General features: G+C 42.6%; 1 protein-coding gene across 2 annotated transcripts in view; it reads right to left on the reverse strand.

Annotated features, from left to right (window-relative positions):
• Window positions 1–23,047, reverse strand: part of hspa12a (heat shock protein 12A) — a 130,934-nt gene that overhangs the window by 36,831 nt on the left and 71,056 nt on the right. For both annotated transcript variants that reach the window (XM_080205835.1, XM_080205833.1), the window contains exons 4-6: window positions 18,058–18,244; window positions 8,949–9,053; window positions 7,984–8,100 (exon numbers count right to left, since the gene is read on the reverse strand). In XM_080205835.1, coding sequence (XP_080061961.1) covers window positions 7,984–8,100; window positions 8,949–9,053; window positions 18,058–18,244 — 409 coding nt within the window. The remainder of the gene's footprint in view (window positions 1–7,983; window positions 8,101–8,948; window positions 9,054–18,057; window positions 18,245–23,047) is intronic.

Below are 23,047 nucleotides of genomic sequence, written 5' to 3' on the forward strand. Positions count from 1 at the left end.
AGTATCTGAGAAGTTGCAAATGATGCTGAACATTGTGCAGTCATCAGCAAATATCTCCAAATCTGATCTTCTGATGGAGGGAAGATCATTGGTGAAGCTGCTGAAGATGGTTGGGCCTAGGACACTACCCTGAGGGATCCTGCAGTGATGTCCTGAGACTGAGCTGATTGACCTCCAACCACCACAACCTCTGTGCCAGGTATGACTCCAATCAGCACAGGGTTTTCCCCCCATTCCCATTTTGCTTGGGCTCCTTGATGCCATACTTGGTCATATGCTGCCTTGATGTCAATGGAGCCACTCTCACCTCATCTCTTGAGTTCAACTCTTTTGTCCATGTTTGGACTAATGCTGCAATGAGGTCAAGATAAGGAACCCAAACTGAGTTTGACAGCTGGTTATTTCTAAGTAAGAGCTACTTTCATGACCCCTTCAGTCACACTGCTGGTGATTAAGAGTAGACTGTTGGGGTAATAATTGGCCAGGTTGGATTTTCCTACTTTTAGTGTACAGGACTGAACAGATTTCCACACTGCCAGGCGAATGCCAGTGTTGTAGCTGTACTGGAACAGCTTGGCTAAATGCACAGCTAGTTCTGGAACATAAGACATCACAAGACTATTGCTGGAATGCTAATACACTGTCAGGGACCATAGCTTTTGCACTATCCAGTGCCCTCAGCCATTTTTTGATATCATGTGGAGTGATTCAAATTGGCTAAAGACTGGCATATGATACTGGGGACCTTAGGAGGAGGCCAATCAGGATCATCCACTCGGCATTCTTGTCAATATTTCAGTCTTATGTTTTGCACTGATATGCTGGGCTTCTCAATCATTGAAGATGGGGATACTTGTGGAGTGTCCACCTCCTGCGGGTTTTTTAAGTTGTCTACCACCATTCATGGTTGGATGTGGCAGAAATGTAAGGCAGCACAGTGGCACAATAATTAGCACTGCTACCTCACAGCGCCGGGGACCTGGGTTCGATTCCTGGCTTGGGTCACTGTCTGTGTGGAGTTTGCACATCCTCCCCGTGTCTGCGTGGGTTTCCTCCGGGTGCTCCGGTTTCCTCCCACTGTCCAAAGATATGTGGGTTAGATTTATTGGCCATGCTAAATTGACCCTAGTGTCAAGGGATTAGTAGGGTAAATATGCGGGGTTTTAGAAATAGGACCTGGGTGGGATTGTGGTTGGTGCAGACTCAATGGACTGAAATGCCTCTTTCTACACTGTAGGGATTCTATAGATTGTTTAGCTATATTCTACAGATCATTTAGCTATATTGCATGCTACATTCACTATTTGACATGCAAGTAGTCCTGTGTTTCAGCTTCACCAGATTCATACCCTATTTTAAGGCATGCCTGGTGTTGCTCCTGGCATACCCTCCTGCACCCTTCATTGAACCAGAGATACTCCCCCAGCTTGATGTTAATGACAGAGCGGGGGATATGCTGGGTAATGGGGTCACAGATTGTGATTATATACAATTCTGCTGAGGCTGATGACCCACTGTGACTCATGGATGCCCAATTTTGAGTTAATAGATTGGTTTGAAATCTATCTCACCTAACATGGTGGTTGTGCCACACAAAACAATGTATGGCATCCTCAGTGTGAAGATAGAGATTCATCTCCACAGTGACTGTGCACTGGTCACACCTATCAATAATGTCATGGACAGATGCATCTGTGACAGGCAAATTGGTGAGGATAAGGTAAGGTAGGCTTTTCCCCTCTTGTCCATTCCCTTACTATCTGCCGCAGACCCTGTCTAACAGTGATTTCCTTTAGGCCTCCTCAGTTAGTGGTGGTGTTATCAAGCCACTCTTGGTGAGGAACATTGCAGTCCCCCAACCAGTGTACATTCTGTGCCCAAGCCACCCTTTGTGCCTCCTCTAAGTGGTATTCAGCATGGAGGAGTACAGATTCATCAGCTGAGAAGTGGGCGATAGATAATAATCAGAAAGAGGTTTCCTTCCCCATGTCTGATCTGATGCTTCATGAGATTTCATGGGAACCAGAACTGATGCTGAGAACTTCCAGGAGCTACTCCCTCCTGACTGTATGTACCACTGTGCTGCCACCTCTGGCGGGTCTGTCCTGTCAGTGAGATAGGACATAGATGATGGTGATGTTGGGGTCATTATCTGTTAGATATGCTTCAGTGAATAGAACTACAGGTGGCACAGTGGTTAGCACTGCTGCCTCACAGTGCCAGGAACCTGGGTTCGATTCCCAGCTTGGGTCACTGGCTGCGTGGAGTTTGCACATTCTCCCTGTGTCTGAGTGGGTTTCTTCCAGGTGCTTCAGTTTCCTCCCACTCTCCAAAGATGTACAGGTTAGGTGGATTGGCCACGCTAAATTCTCCCTCAGTGTACCCAAACAGACACCGGAGAGTGGTGATTAGAGGATTTTCACAGTAACTTCATGGCAGTGTGAATGTAAATGTACTTGTGCCTGATAAATAAATAAAAATCTGGGAGAACTCTAATCTTATATCTTGCATTACTACTCAGTCTTGATCATCTGCCTTTTAGACTGTGACATTTGCAATGACACCAGCATGGTGGTAACTACTATGGTCTGCACATCATGCAATCATTTCTGCTTGTAGAAATACCTCAATCTCCTCCTAGCCACATCATAGAATCCCTGCAGTGTAGAAGGAGGCCGTTCAGCCCATCAAGTCTGCACCAACTCTCTGACAAGGTGTCTTGCTCAGGCCCTCTTCCCTGCTCTATCCTCATAATCCCACACATTTACCATGGCTAATTCATCTAACCTACACACCTTGGGACACTAAGGGGCAATTTAGCATGGCCAATCCATCTGACCTGCACATCTTTGGACTGTGTGAGGAAACCAGAGCACCGGGATGAAACCCATGCAGACACAGGGAGCAAACTCCATACAGTCACCCAAGGCCAGAATTGATCCCAGGGCCCTGACACTGTGAGACAGCAGTGCTAACCACTGTGCTACTGTGCTGCAGGTTCACCCAACTCTTTATGAAGTTGGGAAAGATCATCCAAGTAACTTTTCCCTCATTTAGTTGGGAAATTTAAAACTAGCAAAGTTCAACTAAATGATTTCCTAAAGTGACTAAAAATATTACACTTGCCTCTACATGATGCAAGCAGTTGGAAATCAGTGAACTAATGAGACGTTTCACTCTATACTATTAGCCTCGCAGTAGTTGCTGAATGAGCTATAACAAGGTTTTTAAAAGGTGTACTAAATTCATAATTACTGCTGAAAAACCTCTGCAGCCCTGAAAACCCAACTTTATATTTACGGAAGGTCAAATTTCTCCACTATGAAAATAAATATTTATTTATCTATAAAAAGAAATTGAGTGCATTAATAAAATTTTTTTTAAAGTTTATGAAATTTCCGCTTTGAATGTACAGGTTCCAATTGTTTATATCACTCTCTGAAAAGTGATAAAAATGACTTTTACTTGCTTGTTTGCTGCCAATCAAAATATCCTCAAACATGTTTGGTTGCTTACTCAGCTTGATGATGTTACAGCTGCTGGATGCCTGGAAAACTCATTGACTTTGCACCAGATTCAAACCAATGTTGTAAAAGAGGATATCCACTTCATAGACACTGTCAAATCATTGTGGAGAGCTTTCTTCAAGGTCAGTGGCAAGCGCTGTTGCTTCACTGCAGGTGACAAAACTCTTTCTGCACTGAATTGTAGAAGTGGTTCTTGAACTCCAGCGTTCTGCAGTGATATTACCCTTCAGATAATTTCTCTCTAACAAATAAGCTTTACCACTTGAACAGTAAATGAAAGTTCAAAATACTAGCTGCAGTTCAGCAACAAACTGCAGTAAAAAAACCAATCCCAGTTGATCTCAAAATTTAAAGGTCTAGTCTGAACCAAAAAGCACAGATAGGAGACTTACCTGAATATTCTCAAGAGGTTTTATGAAATAAGGTTTGGTGGGAGGAAAACGACAGAGCATATCACTTATGACTAACTGAAGGAAAAAAGCCATTGTCCCATTACACACCTATCTGAGAGAATTTCCTGTGGGTTTGGGATATTTTCTTCAACAAATTAAGAGATGAAACGACTTGTAAAAATGCAAGATTTCTGAATATTCCAATAAAACAGTTTTTATAAAACAAGAGAGAAAATTAACAAGTCAGCATTTTAAACAGACATACTCACAGTGACTAAAATCCAATCATTTCAAAGTATGTTGATAGTATAAGTTTTGATTTATCAAAATATAGTAATTTATTTCAAGTATGTTGTAATCATTAGCACAGTCGTTGAGGCAGCATGGTGATACTGTGGTTAACACTGCTACGTCATAGCACCACAGACCCTGGTTCAATTCTAGCCATGGGTCACTGCCTGTGTGGAGTTTGCACATTCCCCCCATGCTTGCTTGGGTTTCCTTTGGGTGCTCCAGTTTCCTCCCACAGTCCAAAGATGTGTAGGTTAGGTGGATGGGCCATGCTAAATTTTCCCTTAGTGTCCCAAGATGTATAGATTAGATGGATTAGCCATGGGAAATGTGTGGCTTTCTGGGGATAGGGTGGGGAAGAGGGCCTGGGTAAGTGGCAGTACGGTGGCAGAGTGGTTAGCACTGCTGTCTCACAGCCTAAAGGACCTGGGCCTCGATTCCTGGCTTGGGTCACTGTCTGTGCAGAATCTGCACGGGTTTACTCTGGGTCCTCCAGTTTCCTTCCACAGTTCGAAAGACATGCTGGTTCAGTGAATTGGCCATGCTAAAGTCATCATTAGTGCACTCGAACAGGTGCCAGAGTGTGGCAACTAGGTATTTTCACGGTAAATTCATTACAGTGTTAATGTAAGTCTACTTGTGACATCAACAAATAAACTTAAAAATTAAGTTAACTCTTTCAGAGAGCTGGTACAAATGCAATGGGCTGATGGCCTCTTCTGCATTCTGTAATCTTTTGATAATAAAGGTTTAAAAGGCTGTTTATTACATTTTATGTTGATTAGATACTCTGATTGACTAATAATCACACTCAAGTCCTTCTTTCTTCTCTTTATATTTTGCCAATTTACTGCTCCAATGCCTTGTGATGAGATAACACAGGTTGAATACTTCGGCACTCTGGAATGAACAAGTGCCTGATTTCAAGGTTTGTATTTAAGTATCTCCCAGCCCATTTTTTAAATCCACTGTTATGCTCTTGGATCTAACGTGGATGTGAATTTGAAACCAAAATTGACGTTACTGTCTCCAATTTGTCAAACCTGAAGTTGAGGTAACATTTTGTTGATACCAATTTATATTGGGGATCAAACTCAATTTGAAATAAATTGATTTAAATGGCATTCAATCTCTCAAGTATTTACTGTGACCCTTCTTCTAGGAACCTGCAGAGTGGCACATAATATCAGATTCCATTCCAATGAATGTGCTGTGTTTTTCAGCGGGGTAGAAATCAAGTATCGGCCTGAAGCAGGCATTTTGTTCAAATCAATTGACTTAATTATTGCTTTAGACCTCAGTTCAGGAGCATGCTTTTTTTTAACTGCACAGCGGCATTTTAATCCAGAGCAGCTAAAAAAACAGGAAACTTTACTGATGCTGAATTCTGAATATGTGTAACATGAAGCAAACTACACAAGAAGGTGCCAATGTATCTGCAAATCCCTGGAGTGAGATTTCACTAAGTATCTGATGAAAATTTTGATGACGGTCAAAAAAAGTGATGTGTGATATATGCCCCAGAAACATGGGACCATCCAGCCTGACACGCTATAATGTGTTTTTTAGGTCTTATACTTTCTTACACACCTATGTTGGTTATTGTACTATTTCTGTATTGAGCCCGGATTGACATATTTTAATAACTTTATCTGATCATTTTTAGATCTGCCATGTTAATGGTTTGAGAAAAATGAACCCTGCAGAATGAGTTCTGAATATTTTCCACTTTACTGAAATTTAGTGTACATATCATTTGCTACTTTCTCTTGGTTAAAGAAATTGCTTTGCTTGCCAGTTCATTCCACATTATATATATTTAAGGATTAGTCTGTTTTAACCATTGCGAATTTAAGGGTTGAATTTTGCTTGGTTTACCATAACATTTTAATGTCAAATTTGATTTCTTCAATTTGCCTTTGGAACACTGTCATAGGTTTGCACAGCACAGAAAAGGCCCTTCGGCCAATTGAGTCTACACCAACAATCGTTTTGACTAAAGTCGTGCTAATCCCATTTTCAGCATAATCGGGAAAAAGATACTAAGTCTTGAGGTCACGTACCAACCGACTCAAGAACAGCTTCTTTCCGGCTGCTGTCAGACTTTTGAATGGACCTACCTCACATTAAGTTGATCTTTTTCTACACCCCAGCTATGACTGTAAAACTACATTCTGCACTCTCTTGTTTCCTTCGCTATGAATGGTATGCTTTGTCTGTATAGCACGCAAGAAACAATACTTTTTGCTGTATACTAATATATGTGACAATAATAAATCAAATTTTCCAGCACTTGTCCCCTGTCCTTGAACATTAAAATATTTCAAGCACTTATCCAAGCCTAGAGTGGCACAGTGGTGAGCACTGCTGCCTCACAGTGCCAGGGACCCAGGTTTGATTCCCAGCTTGGGTCACTGTCTGTGTGGAGTTTGCACATTCTTCGTGTCTGTGTGGGTTTCCTCCGGGTGCTCTGGTTTTTTTCCCCACAGTCCAAAGATGTGCAAGTTACGTGGATTGGCCATGTTAAATTCTCCCTCAGCGTACCCAAACAAGAACTGAAGTGTGGCGACTGGGGGATTTTCAATGTTAATGTAAGCCTACTTGTGACTAATAAATAAACTTTACATTTTACTTTACTAAGTCTATCCCATCTTTCCTTATAGCTCAAATACCCCATTCCAAGCATCATCCTGGTGAATCTCCTCTGCACTCTCTCTAGTGCAATCACATCCTTCCCATAGTGAGGTGACCAGAACTGAACACAGTGCTCCAGCTGTGGCCTTCCCCAGGTCCAGCTCTCACCCAGTCCCCCTACTCCCCTTCTCTGGCCTACTGAAACTTACCTTAAAAACTTACCTTCTACTGTTTGCTACTCACTCAATTAAGGATATGATTGCACTAGAGAGAGTGCTGAGAAGATTCACCAGGATCATGCTTGGAATGAAGTATTTGAGCTATAAAGGAAAGAAGGGATGGGCTTGGTAAAGTAAAACGTAAAGTTTATTCATTAGTAATTGAGTGAGTAACAAACAGTGGAAGGTAAGTTTTGGTAAGTTTCAGTAGGCCAGAGAAGGGGAGTGAGTAAATTTCTATATTTACTGCTGATAAGCCCAGGAAAGATTGTATCAGCAGCAAATGCAGGGAGGAACATGCCCACGTATAGACGAACAGCATTACAGCATTCATTCAAGCAAGCAAATTATCTGCGACTGACAACAACAGATACAAAATAAAACAGGGAGAAAATGTTAAGAATATCAGTTTACTTTAATGGCTTATTCATTCCTCTTTAGCGTACTCTTCAGTGTTTACTGTCAATATTCATACATTAGAATAATTTTGCATTTATAAAATCTTGTTCTGCAATTTGAACAAATAGGTAAATTAAAAAATCAGTGCCTTCTGTTTAATTTTGGAAATATAGGGGAATCCCACCCTTTACGTGTCAACACACAAATGCACTGCAGCTTCAACTGAAACACATGCAATATTTCAGTGATCACATAATTACTATAGCAGCAATTATGTCTGTAATGAGTTTGTGATGAAGATGTAACCTTTAACTGTAAATTTAAAATGCTGTAGAATCGCAATCATTTTCTTTTTGGATTGCATGTCACCTCACGTGACAAGGTCAACTTAAACAGAAGCTGTGGGTTGTTCAAGTGCTCTAGCTTCTTACATGTGCTATTGTTGATAAAATTGATTCCACCTATGGTTCAATTCACTGCAGCAATAATAGGAGTCAACCTCTGACAGTGCTTAGAACCTACCTTGTAGGCTGCCTGCCTCATAAATTGCTTTGCAGGTTGCTTCCATATGGCTGGCACAGTAATGACCCACCTAACATCTGGGTTCCCAAATTGCGAACCAGCCTGGTCACTCAGCTCCTAAAAATAGAAATATGGTAGTGACAATTTTCCTGTTTTATCATTTGAAATTTTACACAACCTCCTGCCGCTTTACGTTATGACATGACCATGTGTGCGCAGGCCAAGTCAGATTGAAAACTAAATCTTCCATTTGCGAAGGGCCAAAAGAATGTTGAAAGTATGACTAATGAGCATCCAGTGGCCACTTCCTGGATGCATCTGTTTATTAACATGCAAGAAACTTTAGAAATTTGAAACCCAGTTATTGCTGCCTATTTCTGGATCCATTTCCTTTGGAAAGTGACTGTGTGGAGGATGATTACTGGGACATAGAATTGTGAGGATGAAAGAGCTTTTTTATGAAGGTCAATGTGGCTGCTCTGAACTACATGCCAACTGACAAAAATTGCTTTGCCAAAGGGAGTCCCAAAGTCTTTTTAGAACCGAAGATTACAGCAGAAGTTTTTCTTTGACAAGAACTATCGAATTTCTTAAAAGTCCAAAGCAGTTTAAAGTGCTGCACGACTCTTTTAGTCTGTAATTATCAGTCACACAGTTGTTTGCCGAACGAAATAGACACAAAAATAGACAACAATAACCACGTTCCAAGTCACTAGTGTTGCTTGTACATAAAGATGCATCTAGTAAAATTGCCACTGATTACTTTGGTCTGAGCATCAAGTATTATAACTAATGCGATCAATTGCAGTACCAAACAATATTATTGCACAGAACAGTCCAGTTACGATGCTTTGCAAAGTGGGATGCTTAAATCTTCCAAATAAAACATGTCCAATTTTCCATCAAGGCTGATGAATATAGCACTTTAAAGATTGTACATAAATTCTTTGCTGTTTTTAACACACCTGTAATGCATGATCTTTGAAGAACATTAGAGCGCAGGCAAAGATTTCGATAGCCTTGACCTTTTTTCCATTGGCAGCCTCCAGTTCTGTTTCAATTGAGAGATTCTAGATGACAGTGAAAAAAATAAATGCATCACACAATGATAGTTCCATAAAATGACAATTACCCGAGCTTTCAGGGTTATAACTCTATCCAGGCACAAACAGTGTACTCCACTTAAAAGCAATTCCTTCTCAAAGTGATTTATTGTTTGTATGATCAAATAGCCACACTGAAATCTTTTTGAGTGCATTTCTTTCTGAGTAACATCTCACCATAGTTCTCAAGAGAAATTAGGACCCTGCAGCCTTGCTTAAAATGAATCAACCAGTATTCCAAGGGCCACATTCAATAATAACTGTATATTCAATTGAAAGAGGTCCAATGGTCTTCAACATATGGAAGGTACCTGCTGGCTCATACGTGATATAGACCCAATTCCATTTTAATCCCTTTGAGCTAGTGTTAAGAGAAAAGTGCAAAATCAGTCCTGAAATATTCTTTAAAACAAGGTCAACTGGTAAAAACCCAGCAATAGATGAGAACATATGAATATAAGAAATAAGAGTAGAATTAGGCTTTTTGGTACTTAAGTCTGCTCTATTATTCCATAAGTTCATGGCTGATCTCTGACCTTAAACTTTATTTCTGTGCCCTATCCACATCTTGATTCCCTTTGCATCCAGGAAATTGGGATATTGTGGCCAGTTCCCTTCACGATACTTTAGGAAGGGTATGAGGGTCCTTGAGTGGATGCAAAGGAAATTAATCAGAATGGTTCCTCCATGGACGGAGTGTATTTAGCTACACCGTTAGGTTGTAGAACTTGGGGCTGCTTTCCTTGGAGCCCTGGAGATTCCGAAAGATTTGACAGAAGTGTACAAGATTTTGATAGGTTTAACTAAGGTAGATAAAATCCGTTCCCGCTAACTGATTGTACAGGATTACAGAACACAGATTTGGAAGCCTTGGACAAGATATGCAGGCGGCATGTAAGGAAGAGTTTTTTTTATGCAGTGGGTGGTAATGAACTGGAACTTGTTTCCTTAAAGGTGGTGGAAGGAAAGACAACGATTGATTTCTAAAGGAAATTAAATGAGCAATTAAGGGAGATAAACACGGAGGGCTGCAGGGAAACCAATCTGATTGGATTGCCCTACAGACAGCCAACATGGACTCAATGGACTAAATGGTCTCCTTCGGTGGCAGATTTTAATGCCTTTCCTATGGCAAATTTGTTGCTGGGGGCCACTTATTCAGACGAAAGAGTGGCAGGTTCGGAGCTCCTACCTTCCCACCTCCATTGCAATTAAGTCCGTGGCAGGAAAGCCTATGGATGGCCTTCCCGCCTCACTGCAGATAATGGCTGCTGATATCAGCCCAGTGATAGGCCAGAGGCTCATCATGCAGGAAACATAATAAGCAAACCCATGTTTAGCTGCTGTAGGTTTCCCAGGTGAGGAGTCCCTAGTTCAAAGGCACTTAATTGAAGGACTATGAGTAGGAAGGATGGTCCAATGAGAGCCTTTGCTTTTACTACCATTACTTTGAAGCTTCTTTGTGTCACAGCTTTCTTTCCCACCTAGATTTCTATTGTTGTGACCTAAGACAACACACTTGGATTAAACATGTTCAGTGTTCTCATCTAAATCATTGATCCAGATTGCAAATAGGTGAGTGAGATAGAAACACTGATCTTTGCATTATCTAGCTAGTTACAGCTTGCCAACCAGAAAATTGACTGTTTAATCCTACTCTCTATTTCCTCTTCATTAACCAAGGGCAGAATTTTCTATTCTGGAGATTAAAGGCAGTGGCAGGGTGGAAAGTTGGTCAGATCACCACTGGGCGAGTGATACATTTTCACCACTCGCAATTTTCTGCTTTTAAGTTCATTTATTATGCCACAGCAAGGAGCACATCGAATCTTGCAGCAGTTAGGCAGTGATTCATCTGCCCTGTCATTACCTCGTGGGGTTGAAAATTCTGGTGCCATATTTAAAGTTTAAGATTTATTTATTAGTGTCACAAGTAGGCTTCCAGTAACGCTGCAATGAAGTTACTGAGAAAATCCCCTAATTGCCACGCTCCAGTACCTGTTCAGGTACACTGAGGGAGAATTTAGCATGGCCAATGCACCTAACCAGCACATCTTTCGGATTGTGGGAGGAAAACGGAGCGCCCGGAGGAAACCCATGTAGACATGGGAGAATCTGCAGACTCCACACAGATAGTGACCCAAGCCAGGACTCGAACTGCTAGCCAGTGCTAACCACTGTGCCACCATGCCAAACATAGGTTAAACGGCACCCCCACAGACATTCACTCATTGCAGGCCAGGCCAGCATATCTAGAATGTCTATATTATGTCTATAGAGAATCTGGTAAAATGGTGAGATGCCAATAATCTCTTCCTCAATGTCAGTAAAATGAAGGAGATAGCCATCGACTTCAGGGAGCAGAGTAGAGGACATGCTCCTGTCTACATCAATGGGGATGAAGCAGAAATATTCAACAGTTTCAGGTTTCTAGGTATTCAAATCACCAAACAACCTGTCCTGGTTCCCCCATGCCGACACAATAGTTAAGAAAACCCATCAATGCCTCTACTTCCTTAGAAAGCTAAGGAAATTCATCATGACTACAACAGCTCTCATCAATTTTTACAGATGTACCATAGAAAACATCTTTTCTAGATGTATCACAGCTGGTGAGGTTCATGCTCTGATCAAGACTACAGGAAACTACAAAGGGTTGTCAATGTAGCCCAGACCATCAGGCAAACCTTCCTCTATCCATTAACTCCATCTACACTTGCTGCCTTCAAAAAGCAGCCATCATAGTCAAGGATCATACGTGCCCCAGACATTCTCTCTTCCACCTTCTTACGCCAGAAAAAAGATACAAAATTCTGAGATCACATATCAGTCAAATCAAGAACAGCTTCTTCCCCTGCTGCCATCAGGTTTTTGAATGGACTTGCCTTATATTAAGTTGATCTTTCTCTACATCCTAGGTATGACTGTGACCCTACATTGTGTGGCCTCTCCTTTCCTTCACCCCTATGTACTCTATGAACGGTATGCATTACCTATATAATCACTTCAGCTGTGGTGTTGGGGAGAGGAAGGTGTGAGCCCCCGAGGCTGGTGTCCGGGGGAGGGGGGGGGTGCGGTGTGCTGGGGGATGTTCAGTTATTATGCTGTTCAGGGCATCCTTTAAAGATGGCACCCTGATCACCGCTAGCTCCATCAGGCCCCACCCCTCCAGAGTAAACCACACCCACTGATTTATTTCGACTCAGGGAGGTTTGAGACCTGGAGTGAAAACTGGACTGTGCAGCAACACACCGGCTTTTAGTCTGAGCCTAACTCTCTGAAAAATTATAGGGAAAATTACACCAAAGTGTGCAGACAATGAATAGAGCAGACTGCATCAATCACTTGTCAGAGTCACATTAATGAGCTGCTAACACTAAATTTCCTGTGGTCCCTGCAATGGTCAGTAAACATCCTGCCCCCTCACCATAAAGTCATTAGGCTTATCCTTGGAACAGAGTGTCCAATGCAACTTATGTTCCTTCCCAATGTCCTTTCCACCCTTTTTGGATGATACTTCACACAGGCTGGTGGCTGAACATCACAGGAATGGAATAGGAAGTGAATGCCATCATTACCATAATTAAAGAAATATGAAATGCCTGCACTGTTGCTATGAAATCTAGTTTATGCAATCACAATGAAATAAGCAAAGCTATAAAGTTGTTCCCTGAAAAGTATCAAATAAGATGAAGAATCATATGTTTATTTATTTATTCATTACTAATAAGGCTTACATTAACACTGTAATGAAGTTACTGTGAAATTCCCCTAGTTGCCACACCCCAGCACTTGTTCGGATCAATGCATCTAACCAGCACATCTTTTAGACTGTGGGAGGAAACCGGAGCACCTGGAGGAAACCCACGCAGATATAGGGAGAATGTGTAAACTCCATACAGGCAGTGACCCAAGCCAGGAATCGAACCTGGGTCCTTGGCGCGCTGTGAGGCAGCAGTGCTAACCACTGTGTCACCACGCCCCCACCTTGTCTTGGTCATGTAAATATGATTCTTGGTTTGATTAGTTTTCTAATGTGAATAAATTAGTGAATTAACTCATTTGCGACTGTAATGCCTATTTTGCACCAGGCTATTACAGGAAAGCTGTTATTTCAAAAGGCTGATGTAGCTTGTTTCTGATGATGCGAAGCAAAGAAAAAAATCAATTCCTAATACTTGAATGGATAGCTTTCAATTTCAGTTTGCAGTGATTTGGGAAAATAACCTAGATCAGCCAGCCAAAATCACTGGAGCACCATCTTTGATCTGAAAGGTCATCTCCACCCTAATTATAACTGTGGAAAAAGATGAAAGGTCACCTCTCATTATGGACGGGCTTGGGAACTGGGAAGCTTTCTGTGATGGTAAAAGGTCATTCTTAAAATTAGTCAAGAACTCTACTTTTCTACTGAGTCCAGTTTGCTTTGGAATAATCTCATGATAAGGCTTGAATAAAGAGTCCAATTGATCATCGTCAGCATATAGGCTTTGCTTTTAACATAAAAGCTATTTTAATGAAGATGGCAAACTGTGTTGACGTATCTGATGCATAACGTACTGTAGACTTAGTCCATGCGTAACAGCTCCAAAACACAAGCTGCAGGATGTTGGTTAGATTTAAAGAGCTTTTTGTAGCACTGATGAGATTCCAATTGTCAACCTGCACAGAGTCACAAAGTCAATTTGAAATGGCAATATTTACTTTTGGGAATGGAATATGGGGAATATGGCTGATAGAAATCAGGAAAAATTCCTGATTCTACCTGCTTTCCCTGTGGACTGCAGATGTTATACTTCTCATGATGTATATTTTTATGGGGTTGATCCGACAGCAGCAGAAAAGTTAACAGCAGGATTGTACATTCTTGAAGATTTTTTGTGGGGAATTTAGTTACGTGAGCTCTGACCTGAAGAAAGTCTTATTAATATATGCCACAAGGAAATGAAACCTATTTTCAGGTTCCTGAAAACTAAGGCTCTAGCATTTCTTTAAACTAATTCATGAGACATGGGCATCTCTGGCTGGCCAGAATTTATTGCATGAGGGCAGTTGAGAGTCAAGCATATTGTTGTGGCTCTGGACTCACATGTAGGCCAGACTAGGTAAGGACAGCAGATTTCCTTCCTTAAGGGACATTAGTGAACCAGATGGGTTTTTCGAACAATCGACGATGGTTTCATGGGCATCAGTAGATTCTTAATTCCAGATATTTTTTATTGAACTCAAATTCCACCATCTGCTGTTGTGGGATTCTAACCCGAATCCCCAGGATATTTGATGAGCTTCTGGATTGATATTCTAGTAATACCACTAAGCCATCGCATGCGCGAAGAGATCCGGCATGAAGGGGTCTCAGGCAGATCAGCAAGCCACTAAGTATTTAAAATGTTCACTATTTCTTTGGGGGGTTGGGGGGTGTTGGGGGGAGCGGGGGCAGGTTTGGTGGTGGTGGTGGAAAGATGGGCTAGCTTTGGTACCTGGGAAGACAATTCAAAAGACTGGCCTGGTATTTTATATTATCGACCTGCAGGATTGTGAAGTGCAGAAACACATTAGAAGGCATTATTGATTGTCATAAAAACAGATCTGGTTCACTAATGCCCCTGAGGGAAGGAGATCTTCCATTCTCACCTGGTCTGGCCCATATGTGAGTCCAGACCCACAACAATGTGGCTGACTCTCAAATACTCTGAAATGGAGGGCAGTTAGGGATGGACAAGAAACGCTGGGCCCAGCCAGCCATGTCCGTATCCTATGAACAAATAAAAATGTTTTTCACACCATCTCCTTCCTGCCTCTGATTTAATCATTGGGAATTTTCCAGCCGCTGACAGAAGCATGATCTCTCACTTGATTGAGTGGATCCAGCTGCCATGTTTGCCACTATGATGGGCTGGATTAAATCTGTCTTTCAAGAGATGGCTTGAGAAGATGATGCAGTGCATTCTGAAGCCCTGCCAAACACCTGAAAAAATAATTTTACAAATATGGAGCCTGATCCCTGAAAAAAGATAATGTTGACGAAAGATTAAACTTTTTTTTTTACATCTTTTGCTCTTTCTCTCTCCCCCTCCCTCTCCCCCTCCCCAGTTGGTGCGAACAAATGAAGGAACAATGTCATGAACAGAGGGACCATTTTCAATAACTGATCACTTAATTTGGTATAATTTAGATATTTACCCTGCAGAAAGATTGCCTTCATGTCACCAAATTCTACTTGGATCTTCAATAGTCGGAATTTTCCATTCTGTAGACTAGGTGCAGTGCCGGGTGGAAAAGTCAGAATGAGTCCTCCTGGGTAGCAGGTCAGATTAATCACCTCAATTTTCTGCTTTTAACAATGCATCAATGAAGAGCTCGTTGAATCTTATGGTGGGGTTGGCAGGAAGTCACTGACCCCCCCGTTACTCCATGAGGTTGAAGGTCCTGGTGCCACAAAACAACAAAAGCCTGGGCTCCGTGGTTCAAAGAGGCCTCCCTGCGGATTTGCCTCCAGGCCACCCTGGATAGGTGGGAGATCCCCTTTCCACATGGTGAGAGCAGGAGGTCCTCCCTCCTGACCATGGCAGCCTGGGAGATGGTCGCCAGGGAAGTCAATATCCGTGGCACACGAAGAAAGGATTGCCCTCCAGCGCAGAAAAAGAATGACTGATCTTGTCCACTCCGCCTGCAAGTGAAACTTTCACTCATTCTAAACTGCTTTTTCACCCAGAGTGCTCTCAGTCAATCCATCTGCCTATATGGAGGACAAAATCTCCCATAACAGAAGGGAGAGAGACAAGAGTGAAGCTGAGGACAACTCTTCTCCCACAAAGAGCAGGCAGCAAAGCTTGCTGGGGAGGAGGGTCATTTCCACGCAGAAAAATATATATGTGGGGTTACAGGGATAGGGTGGGGGGGTGGGTGGAAACAGCCAGGGTAATATACTCTATCAGACTGTGGGGAACAGAAACCTATGGTGGTATGGTGGCACAGTGATTAGCACTGCTACCTTACAGCACCAGGGAACCATGTTCAATTCCTGGGTTGGGTCACTGTCTGTGTGAAGTTTGCACATTCTCCCCGTGTCTGCGTGGGTTTCCTCCAGGTGCTCGGGTTTCCTCCCACAGTTCAAAGATGTGCGGGTTAGGTTGATTGGCCGTGCTAAAATTGCCCCTTAGTGTTCTGAGATGTGTAGGTTAGAGGAATTAGTGGGTAAATATGTAGGGGTAAGGGGGTAGGGAATGGGATCATGGTCAGTGCAGACTTTATGGGCCAAATGGCCTCTTTCTGCACTGTAGGGTTTCTGTGATTCTATGCTTCTGATTCTATGCACCCTCCACCAATGCAGATACCTGCAGCTTGGTGTCAGATGGTTCTGAGCTAAGTCTCGGGTTCACCTTCTACCTCACCAGCATTTGTCCACAGCAGGTGGAGGCAGTAATAGCCAAAGTCCCTGCCACTCAGAACTGCCAGAGACCAGGCCACTGCTGAGTTTGAGTCAAATGAGAAGCCTCTGGAATCAACCCCAGGAGAAGTATTGAGACAGGTAGAGGAACATCAGACATAATTGTTGGAGGCTGTCACCAGATTAGACCAAATAACATAGGAGTCGATCCACATTCTGCCTGATGTTGTTGCTTCAACATGTGAACACATCACTGTCTCCCTTCCCAGGGTGACAGCAGCCTTGTAGACCCCATACCAACAGTTTCTGCTGGATTTGCACTCAGACTTACATACCATTACACTAGCCATGGGTGCGTCCCAACAGTGGTTAGGCGAGGGATACGTGACACCTCAACCTCCCTTAAGGTGTGCCTGCTCTTTAAGAAGTCAAGGCAGGGCAATACAAGTATCCAAAGGGAGGAGTGGTGCCAGTTAACACCCTGGGGACATCCACCCAGGGCACTTCAAGGGTGTCCTGCCACTTCGAATCCTCTCTGTTTGTGACTCCATCAAATCCAGCGGCTCAGGCTGAGGGAGGGTGCACCTGCCCCAGAGCAGAGGATTCTTAGCAGGCCAGGGCCCTCCAGGCTTTGGGCCACCAGGCAATCTGGGCCACAAAGGCATCTCAAACAACAGAGTATAGCAGTCAACAGGCTGCGTCCACCTCTACTGCAGATATCAGGACAACAACCAAAAGCAATGATAGGATTATAAACATTAAGAGCATTTGAATACACATTGGTAGTCCAGATGTTCATTTCTGTATATAATCTGCATTATTGTGAACACAATTTGCATTTATCCCTCTCCAAGTCTCAGGAATTGAATGACTAATTGACATGATCAAGATCCCGTGTTCACTGAAGAATCAAAAATGAGCCTCCCCCACCCCTCCGTCCCCCCCTTCCCCAACTCACAGCTGCCAATTACGACCCATCTGTTCCCTCAGATCCTTTAAGTCTCACTCATTCTCATCACAGTGAATCGCCTGAGTTCCACATCTGTGACATGAATAAAAGCACTTCATACGTAAAAGTGTTGGCTGAATAATACATGTGAGCCTTGTAATTAGACAGGAATCCTGAACACTGTCCCACTGAAGTCTATAGTTCAAGGATGTAACAAGAATTTGTCATGATCAATGTAGCTGGAGGCAGGATTACCTCTGGCCCTTGAATTGGGTGTCAAGGCTAAAATGGGTATCGCGCCAGGCATCAAACCCATTGTGATTCTATTGACCCAGCCTGCCAGTCCCACTATGCTGAAAATATAATTAGCATGTTATCACTGGATTTGTGTTCAGATGCTCCAGCCTCCCGGTATGCCACCATTATTATTGGCTGTACTCTGTGAAATCTTTGAAGTGGCCTGGTCACTTTAATATTCCTGCCTGGACACCTAAAAAGCTTCATAATCACAACAACACTCCATTCTGCAGAAGGGATTTCCCTCTCTTTCTCTCTTAGAAACTGGCAATTTCTATCGTTCAAATTATTACCTTAAGTATGCTAAACTAGTGAAATGAAGATAAGGAACTTACACCAGTTGTGTGGAGATTCATTTTGAACTTCTCAAAGTAGAGCCATTGTTTCGAATCATTTGGATCCAGATCATGATAAAAGTCTCTGGCTGCATAACCAAAGCTGTGGTACTTTCCTTCTGGTGTTAACAGGATAGTAGTAGGAGTCTTCTGATTGGATACACCAGGGTCACCACCTTCCCATCGTCTAATAAAGAAAACAGCTCAATGAGACTCCAGCTGCTTTCTTTGAGCCAAACAGCCTTAGTTAGACTTACATACAGAACATATACTTATAGAGCACCTCCTGTTTAACTACCTGCCAACAGAGGAGTCCTTGTCAGCAATAGGTATATGGTTACATAGAAACATTGAAAATAGAAGCAGAAGGCCATTTGGCCCTTCAAACCTGCTCCGCCATTCATTATGAGCATGGCTAATCAACAAATTCAATATCCTGATCCCACCTTTACCCAAATCCCTTGATTCATTTAGCCTCAAGAGCTATATCTAATTTCTTCTTGAAATGACTCAATATTTTGGCCTCAACTACTTTCTGTGGTGGTGAATTCCACTCATTCACCATTCTCTGGGTGAAGAAACGTCTCCTCACTTCAGCCTTGAAAGGTTTACTCCTTATCCTCAAACTATGACCCCTTAGTTCTAGACTCCCCCACCATCAGGAACATTCTTAATATACCCTGTCTAACCCTGTTTGAATGTTATAAGTTTCCTTCTCACTCTTCTAAACTCCAATGAATATAATCCTAACCGACTTAATCTCTCTTCAGATCACAGATGGTTACCTGTGGATGTCAATCAGATTTTAACTTTCCTGCACGACATGGCCTCCAAATAAAGTTAAGAAAGGTGTGCAGCCAGAATGGCAAGGCATACATCAGGTTATGTATTAATGGCATATTCACAACAAACATCGCAAATGTCCCAGTTTGCTAAATCCATCCTTTCTCCTATAAAGGAAATGGATGCTTTTTAATATGAATCAATTTGTAATGTGGAAATGAGATACAGGATATAGATGATAAAGGATACGGGATAAAGATGACAAATTGATGTGGCATTTTGGGAACGTGGGCAAATTCTGGAACATGGAACAAAGAGGTATTTGCGCAAAGAACTAAAATAAAGAACAAAGGAAATTACAGCACAGGAACAAGCTCTTTGGCCCTCCAAGCCTGCACCGACCATGCTGTCCAACTGAACTAAAACCCCTACCTTCTGGGGACCATATCCCTCGATTCCCATCTTAGTTGTCTAGATGCCCCTTAAAAGTAGCTAAAGTAATTGCTTCCACTACCTCCCCCAGCAGTGAGTTCCAGGTACCCACCACCCTCTGTGTAAAAAACTTGCCTCGTACAACCCCTTTAAACCTCGCCCTTCAACTTATGCCCTCTAGTAATTGACTCTTCCACCCTGGGAAAAAGCTTCTGACTATCCACTCTGTCCAAGCCCCTCATAATCTTGCAGACTTCTATCAGGTCACCCCTCAACCTCTGTCCTTCCAGCGAGAACAAACCAAGTTTCTCCAATCTCTCCTCATATCTAATGCCCTCCATACCAGGCAACAGCCTGGTAAATCTTTTCTGTACCCTCTCCAAAGCCTCCACCTCCTTCTGGTAGTGTGGCAAGCTGAATTGACACTATAAGACACTATTGACACTTGCGCAAGGATATTTTGGCCCTGGAGGGAGTGCAGAGGAGGTTTACTAGGCTGATACCGGAGTTGAGGGGATTGAGCTATGAGGAGAGGCTGAATAAACTAGGCTTGTACTCGTTAGAGTTTAGAAGAATGAGGGGAGATCTCATTGAGACGTATAAGATGATGAATGGGATGGATAGGATAGAGGTGGAGAGACTCTTCCCGCTCAAAAAAGACAGTAGGACTAGGGGGCACAGCCTCAAGATAAAGGGGAGGCGGTTTAGAACGGAGTTGAGGAGGAACTTCTTCACTCAAAGGGTGGTGAATCTCTGGAATTCTCTGCCCGTTGAAGTGGTGGAGGCTGCCTCGCTAAATATTTTTAAGAAGCGGGTTGATGGGTTCTTGATAAGAGAGGGGATTAAGGGTTATGGGGAGAGGGCGGGAAAGTGGAACTGAGACACGACAGATCAGCCATGATCTTATTGAATGGCGGGGCAGGCTCGAAGGGCTAGATGGCCTACTCCTGCTCCTATTTCTTATGTTCTTATATTCCAAGTGCAACCTAACTAAGGTTCTATAAAGCTGCAACGTGATTTGCCAATTTTTAAACTCAATAACCCAGTTTATGAAGACAAGCATGCCATATGCCTTCTTAACTACCTCCCCCACCTGCATTGTCACTGTCAGAGACCTGTGTACCTGTACTCCCAGGTCCCTTTGCCTGTCAGTACTCTTAAGGGTTCTGCCATTTACAGGATGTTTGCTATCTTTATTAGGCCTTCCAAAATTACCTTACATTTGTCTGGATTAAATTCTATCTGCCATCTCTCCGCCCAAGTCTCCAACCAATTTATATTCTGTTGTATCCTCTGATGGTCCTCATCACTATCCACAAATCCACCAACCTTTGTGTCATCCGCAAACTTACTAATCAATCCAGTTACATTTTTCTCCAAATCATTTATGCATATTACAAACAGCAAAGATTCCAACACTGATCCCTGAAGAATGCAGTTTGTCACAGCCGTTCATTCAAAACGCACCCTTCCACTGCTACCATCTGTTTCTATGACCAAGCCAGTTCTGTATCCATCTTGCCAGCTCACCTCTGATCCCATGCGATTTCATGCTCTGCACCAATTTGCCATGGAGGGACCTTGTCAAAGGCCTTACTGAAGTCCATGTAGACAACATCCACTGCCCTTCCCTCATCAATCAGCTTCGTCCCTTCCTCAAAAAACTCAATCAAGTTAGTGAGGCATGACCTCCCCTTCACAAAACCATGTTGCCTCTTGCTAATACGTCCACTTATTTCCAAGTGGAGTAAATCCTGTCTCGCAGAACCCTCTTTAATAATTTCCCTACCACTGACACAAGGCTCACTGGCCTATAATTACCTGGCTTATCCATGTTATCCTTCTTAACAAAGGAACAACATTGGCTATTCTCCCATCCTCTGGGGCCTCCCCTATAGTAAAAAGTCTGACAACACCAGGTTTTAGTCCAACCGATTTATTTGATAATACTCACAAGCTTTCGAGGCTTCCCTCTTCGTCAGGCATTCAGCCTCTGACCTTCGGGTAAGCATTCTCCAAGGCGGCCTTCACGACACACGACAGCGCAGAGTCGCTGAACAGAGACTGATAGCCAAGTTCCGCACACATGAGGACGGTCTCAACAGGGATCTTGGGTTCATGTCGCACTATCTGTAACCCCCGTGACTTGCCTGGGTTTGCAAAACCTCACTTACTGTACTGTCTGGAGACAATACACATCTCTTTAACCTGTGATCAGTGCTCCTTCCACTCACATTGTCAGCCACTTCAGGTCTTGAACAGCAGGTTAGGTGTAAGGATTCGCATTCTAATCAGTAATCTCTAAACTGTCTGTGCTTTATATACTCTGTCTGAGGCCGGAACTCTCCATTCACCTGACGAAGAGGGAAACCTCGAAAGCTTGTGAGTATTATCAAATAAATCGGTTGGACTAAAACCTGGTGTTGTCAGACTTTTTACTGTGTTTACGCCAGTCCAACGCCTGCATACCCACATCATGCCTCCCCTATAGTCAGTGAGAGTACAAAGTCTTCTCTCAAGGCCCTAGCAATTTCCTCCCTTAGTATTCTGGGGTATATACCATCATGCCCTGGGGACTTGCCTACCTTAATGTTTTTCAAAACCCCCAATACCTCCTCCTTTTTGATCTCAACATCACTCAAACCATCTACACACCTTTCCCCAGACACATCATCCACAAAGTCCTTCTCTTTGGTGAAAACTGACGCAAAGTAGTCATTTAATACCTCACCCATTTCCTCTGGCATAGATTCCCTCCCCTGTCCTTGAGTGGGCTAACCCTCTCCCTGGCTACCCTCTTGCTCCTTATATATGTATAAGGAGCTTTGGGATTTTCTTTAATCTTGCTAGCCAATGATTTTTGGGTTCCCTTTTAGCCTTCCTTAGTCCTTGCTTAAATTTCGGCCTACTTTCCTTGTATTCTGCACTTGCTTTGTGTGTTCCCAGCCTCCCAGCCTTGACAAATGCTTCCTTTTTCTTTTTGACGAGGCTCACAATATCTCTCGTTATCCAAGGTTCTCAAAACTTGCCATACTTATCCTTCATCCTTACAGGAATGTGCCAGTCCTGAATTCCTATCAACTTACATTTGAAAGCCTCCCACATGCCAGATGTTGATTTGCCCTCAAACATCTGCCCCCAATCTGCTTTTTTCAGTTCCTACCTAATATTGTTGTAATTAACCTTCCCCCAAATTTACCTAAATGAGCAAAAAGCACCTCAGCAGTCGGTTACCATAATTAATTTTAAAGCAGATAATGAGGTAAATTATTTGTACATTTTGGTTGACAGCTCCAAAAATATTCTCTGTAAATAAATTCTTCTATTGGATTATGAATACCGAGTTTCCATTTGCAGAACAATAGAAATCAATCTGGGTTAAATTAAAAGCTTTTATCTATTTATGTTCATGTTTTTGCTTAAGCAGTCAGACACGCAGGAATACTTTCCGATACACCTTGAATGAATGAACTGGACAATGTGGTTTTTATTCTCATGTGGAGGCAGTATTCTCTGGGTCGAGAAAGAAATGAAAATGGCAACTTTTGAAATTAGACATTCTACAGAAGAGAAATGAAAGGCTTAAAAAAAAGCAAAAAGAAAACCTGCATTTACATAGCATCTTCCACGTCCCCAAGGTGTTTCAAAGGCTTTGTAGCCGAATAGGCACTTTTGAAGTTTGACTACTGTCGCAACTGAGGGAAGTTTGCACAATTTGAGAATCAACGAACAGAAATGTACGCTTTGTGGAAAGCCATGAGAAAAATGGATTGAT

This window comes from Carcharhinus amblyrhynchos, chromosome 17 (assembly GCF_965287045.1).
Source record: "Carcharhinus amblyrhynchos chromosome 17, sCarAmb.v2.hapA, whole genome shotgun sequence".
Taxonomy (NCBI): domain Eukaryota; kingdom Metazoa; phylum Chordata; class Chondrichthyes; order Carcharhiniformes; family Carcharhinidae; genus Carcharhinus; species Carcharhinus amblyrhynchos.